The 8,604-nt window shown below is 41.5% G+C and overlaps 1 protein-coding gene across 1 annotated transcript; it reads right to left on the reverse strand.

The window, feature by feature from the left end:
* Positions 1-3,263: 3,263 nt before the first annotated feature.
* On the reverse strand, positions 3,264-8,384 carry ccdc86 (coiled-coil domain containing 86). Its single transcript, XM_050045274.1, has 4 exons — positions 7,756-8,384; positions 4,096-4,225; positions 3,933-4,007; positions 3,264-3,734 (listed from the first exon to the last, which is right to left on the reverse strand). The coding sequence occupies exons 1-4, from the start codon at positions 8,271-8,273 to the stop codon at positions 3,597-3,599; spliced, it is 861 nt and encodes a 286-aa protein (XP_049901231.1). The 5' UTR covers positions 8,274-8,384; the 3' UTR covers positions 3,264-3,596.
* Positions 8,385-8,604: the final 220 nt, after the last annotated feature.

Here is an 8,604-nt window from a genome sequence, read left to right on the forward strand (position 1 = left end):
TACTTGGAATAATAAATGATAAAATACATTTATTTCAAAGATATATCATAGAAACACTCAGCCATACATGAAATAACAGAGAAAATGGATATGGGTCATTTTAGACCCATGTTGTGCATTAGAAGGGTAGTGATACAAAAAGGGTTTTTATTCAAAAAGTAAGAAAGGAAAACATAAAATAAGGATGTATAATGATCAAAAACAAGTTAATTGAGGAAAACCTGGAATACTGAATAATGAAATCAATTTATTGCAAAGATAAAGAACATAAAAACTCCGTCGGGTCACTTTAGACCCATGTTGTGCATCAAAGGGTTAAGTAACATTTTCATGTAGGGCTTTTTCTTGTAACAGAGTATTTTACAGTGTTGTGTTAGTACATTTATTTAAGTGAATGATCTGAATAGATGGTTTCACTGGAACTGCATTGCTGGTCATCAGCTTGGATCCATGTATACTTCCTGTCAGCTGATGTCATTCATACACTGCAAATCATTTCCCACCTATTAAGAATGTTCCTGTTTTTGAATTTGAAACACTTCCTCCACCGCTCTAAATAACTATGCTCTGGTGTGACGGGTTAGTTGGTGTCAAGCTACCTCGTATCTATTTGCTAAGTAACTGATCAGAAGTCACATTACACTTTCATTACACAACCCATGAAAAATGTTGGTATATATTGCATTTCTGTGAACCACATGTTACATTTGCATGTCATTATGTAGTGGATACATTAAAACTACACTTGGTTAACATGTGGTTACAAAAAAACACCTGGTTATGGCTGGGAAATGATCATGTTTTATTCGGGGCCACAATCCCCACAAGATATGCAGCGATGCCTCTATAAAAAACAACTGCTTTTCGTAACATTTGGTGTCTACAAAGCCACCAAAAAAACAGCAATGACTTGCTAAATCACAACTGGTTTTGTTGTTTGCTGGTTTGCGGCAGTGGCGTGCAGTTTGACAAATGTTTTGCCCAGGTGACACGCCATCCACCATCTTCTCCACCTCCCTATGACAAAGACTTAGAAAGATTGATACGATACATGTGAAAAGTGCCAATGTAAGGTATTTGTGCTTTGTAGAAACACACAATGGCAACATTTTCCTCTGGTGACTGGGTTAGACCACAAGTGACGATTACAGGATAACTGAAATGTAGTAAGATCAAGTATGAAATAAAATTAGGGAACTGACTCAGATATCATTTACACAGTAATATAAAGGTACATCTAGCTAAGACTAATAGTCTCATACAACAGCCCAGTAAATCCTGAAATCAAGGTTATAATGTTTCATTTTTGTTGAAACTGTGGTGATGAAGGGTGAGTTATTGTGCTTAGGAATTACATTTTTCATTTACCGGAGGTTTTGTTAATTAGTCTTCATGATCTGACTTTCTTGAGTACAGAGCCTGAACACCATGAAAGAGTTACTGTCCAGTGTCAGCACTGGAAACACTGTGAACCAGTAGCCCAGGCAGTCACCTGGTCCCATGACACCAGTGTGTCGTTTAACATATTGTAAAAATAACCACTGACATTAGACACAGTGTCCCACCCAAACCTCTCACACACTGTACAAAACCAAAACCAAATACTGTTTCAATCAATATATAAATCGTTCTGTCTATAACGTGCCTAAAATTGGAGAAAAATGACAATTATAATTTCCCAAAGCTCAAGTTGACACCTTAAAATATGTCCAACCTGCAGTCAAAAACTCAAAGATATTAAGTTTACTGTTATATAAAAGAAAGAAAAGCAACAAAACATTACATTTGAAAAGCTGGCACCAGTGAGTATTTGTCATATCTGGATAAAACAATGACAAAGCAATTAATTCATTTTTTTTTAATCATTGAATCTAATCAATTGTTTCATCTCTATTAAAAATTCTAATTTATAACCACCCATTTTATAAACATACGTAAAAAACTATTTAAACTTCATCCGTTACCCTGGAAACAGAAGGTGACGAAACAATCTTGTCACATGGTCCCTTTAGCAGCTGGTCAGGAAATTTCGATCATATCACCCCATCTAGCTCAGCAGATAGTTTGCCCAGGAATAACCAGTAAGCAATCATCATTTTGCCGAGTAACAGTTATCAATATGCTGATCTGCAATAAACTGTAGTATCAGCGCTACACATCGTCCTGTCCGATTTATTAGTTGGGCTTTATGGTAAGTCAACGCGAGGCTTAATGGGTTTACTCTAAATATAATAAAACAATATCACACTTTTATACTTTTCATTGTGCGTATTGTGCAGCTTACAAACTAATTAATGAAGCAAGATTTCATGAACTGTGAAGACACAGGCATTTCATTCTGAAGTATTTAATATTTCTGCTTTAAACTCATTTGTTCCATGCCAGTTACTAGGTGTAGATTACAGTTAAAGGTGGAGTCTGCGATCTGGAGAAATATTGTTAATATTTGAGCTTAACACCCAAACACCACCCCCGTCCCATCAGTGCTCCAGAAGCTTCAGTAATATCTCTCATTATTTACGATCATGCTGTAGCTCATGGACTGTAGATAAAGATGGGCTGGCTGGAGTGCAGCTCATAAACCCGCCCTGTCCATGTTAGCAGAGGGGACATGGGATGAACTAAAACTCAAAGCACACGTCACATAGATTCTTCCTGAAGATGGTTTCTGTCATTATAGGTGGTTCTTATCACACTTTTGTGTCTTTAAGTGTTTTTTTTCCAGCTTGGTTTTATTTGAGCCATAAACAGGGAGTTTCGTGTCATGATTGACAGCTGTGTGTGCCAATCACTGTGCGTGTAATCAATGGTGCCGCACGGGATAGGTCAGAGGGGTGTATGGGCGGGAACTTGATAACGCAGAGGTTCTCCACTTTGCAGACACTGGGTGTTTCTCAAAGTCAAGGATCCTTCCTTGGGAGGACGGGTCCTCCCTCTAGCTCCAAATGATGTCACCATTCCAAGATGGCAGTGGCCGTATCTATAGCATTATGGAGTCACTTATGTGCAGTGGGAGGAAGTGAAGACATGTCGTCCATCTTTTCATACAGTCGATGGTGCAGCTCCGTTCCACGTGGGCGAGGGAGATTAGCGGGCATAGCGTTGTGTGGCCCAGTCTGAGTTTGTTTGTTTCCCGTTTACAGAGCCAGATTTTCCATATCAGCGTACACACAAAATGCACAGCTAACTAACCATGATGATGGACTGTCATCGCAGTCTCCACTGACACTGTACACATCATCAATCAGTGTGACAACTTTAAGAACAGTAAGAATTAAAATTTTATTTCATATAAAATCCTGTGAGCGATACAAAGCTGGTCATATGCGATGTTCTACAGACACACAGGCTCTAAAGAGAATTCTACAAAGTTAAATCTTAGTCGATGATCACCTTACTGCCCACCTGGCCGGCAGCAAACACATTTATTGTGCAGCATTTTTTAACTTACTAATACTTCTCTATTTAAAGAACTTTTGGTACATACGTTGTCCCATAGAAATGTGTTTGTTGTACTTCAGGCATGTGAATATAAGACACGTGGGCAAAGTACTGATGCATGTTTATTATCTCACAGTCTTTAGGTCAAATCTCAGTCAGTCTTGTGACTTCTTTTGACCTTTGGCTTTTAGGCTCTGCTTCTGTGACTTCTGCAGCAGAGCCAGAGTGTCTCTCTTCTCGATCTTCCTGAGTTGTTTCTTTTTCATCCTCTTGATCTTCGCTGTGTTCTTGATCTGTGATAATAGACAGAGAGACGGGGGAATAAAAACAAAAGGGTCAAATCACTGACAGAAAAATTGTGTGTGCTCGCAATAAGCTGTTTTTACTGCACAAATCAAACTCTGAAGCCGTTTTAAAGCCTTATCACAGCTTTAATACAACTAAAAACATATTTAACTTTGAGCTTTTGGGGTGAAAAACAGTTGACTTACCACTTGCACAATTTCTGCTTTGCGTTCGTTCTCTGCTCGACGTTTCAAGTTGTCTTCTCTCCTTTTCCTCTTTTCCTGTAAAACCCGAAAATATCAAAAACATGACAAAAATGCCGATACTTTAACATCACAAGAATTGTATCATTGCACAGCTTAAGCTGACCTCTTTTTGTCTGTCTTTCTCCTCTTTAAGCTGCAAAGAATACTGTTTCACCAGCTGCTTCTCACGCTTGGCCGCCATCTTTTTCTCCCACGATGAGCACAGCTGTTTGTCTCGAACCACTGCAGAGAACCTAAGAGACAAGATCACATAGAGCAGGTTAATAGATAACACAAGATGCACTGTAACAGTGTCCCTCATTCTTAAATTATCACATGCAAAGCAGGGATGCAACACATATTTTAAGGCAAAATGGCAGGTCATATAATGTCTGAGCCCTATCACACTTCTTGAACAATACCAGCTTTTCCCATCATGCAGAAGAGTTAAGAGTCTCACAGACTTGACTGAAGGTTGTAGGACCCTTTAGTTCCTCGGTCTGTCAACCTATTACATCAGAGGATGGCTTTTAAGTAGCTTCAGTGTACACGGAGGAACACTGAGTGTTATAAGGAATGATTCATCTGTTGCACTGCACCCACTTCTTGTAATGTCTGACATCATTTGTAGCATTTGTAACATGGTTTTGTTGTTTGGTATAAAGTTATTTTGTATTTTTGTATGTATGAATCCAGTCTGACTAAGTGGATACATTCAGTTATCTAGGTGTGTTAGTCGAGCTACGGATAGTCCAAGTTCAGTCAGACTAAAGCCTAGTTCACATTACACGATTTTCACCGCTATTTTGGCGTCGCAGACGATCTTGAGAGCCACCTTGAGTCGGAGGTGAGGCGACAGATAGTCCCTCGTCTGCGACTGGGACTGGATATCTGGCATGCTAGAAAACTGGAGAAGTCTAACACGACTGACAAAGAGCCTCAGCCAACGAGAAGCGGGATACGTCCCACGTCAGCACGCGGGAGGACGGAAGAAATGTGAGGAGGACAAGCCGCAGGGTTGCCACTTCCCAGGTCCGATCATTAGCCTCAACTTTGGGCTTGTTCTTTTGTAAAGTCACTTACAAATATTGGTAGTCGCGGGTTGTGATTTTTTGGGCTTGTTTCTAAAGTGGAGTTGCTTATTTGGGCTTAGGCATGTGCCGGTATGAGATTTTGACGGTATGATAACCATGGGCAAAAATACCACGGTAACAGGTATTACCGCGGTAATAATAATAATAATATAAAACAGGTGTTTAAATGCACCAGTTGTTTAAATGTGTAGGCTAACAGACCCATTAAAAGTTTAATAGAGCTGTTTCTTAACTTCACGATGGTGACTCCTGGTCTTCTTGTTGTCGCGGGCAGCGTTTCTCAGTGGTCAGATACTCCAGCACAGCCGCCAGGTAGACGGGGGCACAGGCACTGACAGCAGCCTGTGAACACGGCCGACTGGAAACTGGAGCACAGCATGGGAGGAGCAGGTCTTTGCCTTGGCTCTGGGGGTTCTTCTGATAGCCAAAATGGTCCCACACCACCGACTTCGTCCTTTTCGCCGGTGGGAAAAGTTCGCCTCGGCTGCACATGCATGATTTCAGAGTGTGTGCCAGTTAAAATGTACGACTGGCACAGAGTTATTTCTGAGTTTTGAGTTCCTGAAGTTCCCATTTATGAAACGTAGCGTAGGTTACACCGTTGGCTTTTACCGTCAGAACGGAAAATGGAAGGTTAGTGAAATCATGACATTCTTTTACCGTGGTAAACCGTGACACCGGTAACCGGCACATGCCTATTTGGGCTTGTTTCCATAGCCCTGGTTGCTTGTTTCTCTCCTAAGATCTGGCAACACTGAAAAGCCGGCAAGCAACAACAACAATGGCGGCGTCCACAGGATCACAGGGAGCGCGTTGTGTTTGGACCCAGGCCCTGAAGGCAGATCTGATTCAACACTGGGAAGACATGCCTTTATGATGTGTCGTCTCCAAGTTTGGTGACGTCACCGCGTTATCTGCGGCTCTGTCAGGGAGGGCTCGGTGGAGATATCTTGTGGTGTGCACACAGGTCATAACGGAGTTGTCGAGACTCCCGTGGACAGAAACACACGTTGCCAGGTATGAACACTCAAAAGATTACGATTCTCGAGTCTCCGCGATGCAAAATCGGGGTGTAAAATCGTGTAATGTGAACTGTCCTTAAGCTGTTTACATGCATTTAAAAGTCCGGTTTCCGTCAGACCAAGCCAATAATTCGATTTTCTCAAGCTGCATGTAAACTGCTCATCATTATATTATGCAATGTACTAAAATGTTACTCAGCTTATATTTTTATATTCACTACTTTTTTCCCCAGCTGTTTGCATTTACTTTTCATATTTTATAGATGAATCTTGTGAAACAATTGACATCCTGGGATTTTCAGACTTTTGCTGATAATAAAGTGAAAATGTATACTGCCTCAACTTTTGGTGCTGTATCACACATTTGCTGATCGTTACATTCTTGTGACTAAAATTTGGAGCTAAAATCATTTCTTGTTGTTGTGTTCAAAGAAGTCTCTTATACTGCATGCCCATTTATTGTCTTTTGTGTGTGCTTTGAAAAATAGCCTTTTGGCTATTTCTGACATTTTTATACCAGGTGTATTTATAAATGTTCACTGTCCCTCCTCCTAAAAAACCCCAAATCAAATCAAAATCGACTTTCATTCAGTGAAATACACCAACTGTCATCTGTGTTACAGGTTGCTATAACACAAACTGATGTACAATAACTAACCTAAACAAAATATTGACAAAATTGACTCAGACAATAGATTTTTAAAAGCCAGCTTTTAAAACATATCTGATTTAATAACTGCTGTATTACAGATTATTACAGATTCATATCTTTCTTATCTTGCTGCAGCTTTCCATTTTGAATGTTACACTTCCTGTCAGGGATCTTTCCAAATACTCATGCAAACACTTTCCAGTCAAAGGTAAACGTCCTTGGCGTAGGATTTCTCCAAAAACCCCTAATTCAAAACCAACCTACATTTGGCGCCTATGTTGCCATGTCCAAAATCTGATTGCTGCATGAACCCAGGAGGGCTCAAGGTAATATATAGCCTATATAAAAATGAAGGATAAAAACCTGCATAATGGTTAAATGGTTGCATATTGTCAGCGGCAACCGTATTCAAATAATGTGCTTAAGTAAAAGTAGCAATGTCATACTGTAAGATTACTTCAATTGATAAATGTAGTTGAGTAAAAGTGTATTCTGCCTCCCTCTGTAGAAGGACATGATGGCAAATTATCTGACCGCTGTGACAGATCAGAAACTGACAAAGACACTGACTATGTATAGACTCAGTGATCATAGGCTGGACATAGAGACTGGCAGACGCAGGCAGATCTGCGGACAGGTGGAGACAGAGGAACATTTCCAGGAGTTTCACCAGACTGAAATGCAACATCTGCTTGGAGAAAACAGTGCCAGCACCATAGATGCAGTAAAATATGTCAGTGCATGTCACAGCCTGAGAGACAACCTACACAACAACATACAGTTCATCTCATCACAGATCACACTCTGCCTTTTTATTTACTTATTGACTTTTTTTTTTTTAAATCTTTTTAAGTCAATACAGCTTATTAAGCTGAATGAACTGAATAGAAATGAGTGCTTTAATTACAGTAATGGTACTAGAGTAAATGTACTTGGTAACTTAGCTGCATACACACACACACACACACACACACACACACACACACACACACACACACACACACTGGTCTCCTCACCTCTGCTTGTTCCGGTCCTTCCACGTCCTCCCAGATTTGGGTTTTCCCAGCGGAATGACCGGATTTTGTTTTCCACTTGAAGCCGGACGAGGCTTCTTCTTTGGGGCGGCCTCGGTACTCGCGGGTGCCGTTTCTGCAGCTGCAGGCCCGGAAAGCTGCGTGTCTCCGTCACCGTTAACCTCGGCTCTGCCTGTATCTGTCTGCGTCTCCGAAACGGGACACGGCTCCGGTTCTGCACACGTACCGAGCTTCTCCTCGGTCCCACTCTCCAGTTTCGGCTCTGAATCCTCCGTGTTTTTCACCTCTGCTGCCGGCACCTCCTGGAGGACAGACCTCCTGGTCCTCCGGCTGGGAGTCCTCACCGGGGCTTCTGAGTCCAGCAACGCGGCAGGAGTGCGCACTTTGCGGCCGCTGCGGGTCCGCCTGGTCTCCGGCGGCGGGTCCTGGACCTCCTCCTCCACGAGTCCCACCTCAGAGACTGTGTTTTCTTCTGTCATAGCCGCCTTTCTCTTCGACATGTTTTCTAACTAAGTTAACTACACCACATTACTTTATTAGACGTCTGTACCCACGTGTGACCACCGCCAGCGTTGTGTACGTTGCTTTACTTCCGCCTCCGTAGCGGAACGTAAACAGCATGGGGGCGCATTACCGCCACCTACAGGTCTGGAGTGTAAACTGCAAGTATTTTTTTTTCTTCTTTTCACTTTTTTGAGTTTTAATAGCGGGCAAACCATTTTTCAGACGCATTACCGCCGCCTACTGGACTGGAGAATACACTGTGAAAAAAGGAGTCTGTTGTAAAAATATGGTTTTATTTACCCCAAAGATGCAAAAACAATACCAACC

The sequence above is a fragment of the Epinephelus moara genome, chromosome 5 (assembly GCF_006386435.1).
Source record: "Epinephelus moara isolate mb chromosome 5, YSFRI_EMoa_1.0, whole genome shotgun sequence".
Taxonomy (NCBI): domain Eukaryota; kingdom Metazoa; phylum Chordata; class Actinopteri; order Perciformes; family Serranidae; genus Epinephelus; species Epinephelus moara.

What these genes read in the sequence shown, in the direction of transcription:
- ccdc86 (XM_050045274.1), bottom strand. Translation starts at nt 8,273, where the DNA reads ATGTCGAAGAGAAAGGCGGCTATGACAGAAGAAAACACAGTCTCTGAG. An exon ending in AAGGACCGGAACAAGCAGAG is followed by an intron (nt 4,226 to 7,755) that starts GTGAGGAGACCA and finishes CTTGTCTCTTAG; the next exon opens with GTTCTCTGCAGTGGTTCGAG. An exon ending in AGAAAGACAGACAAAAAGAG is followed by an intron (nt 4,008 to 4,095) that starts GTCAGCTTAAGC and finishes CGGGTTTTACAG; the next exon opens with GAAAAGAGGAAAAGGAGAGA.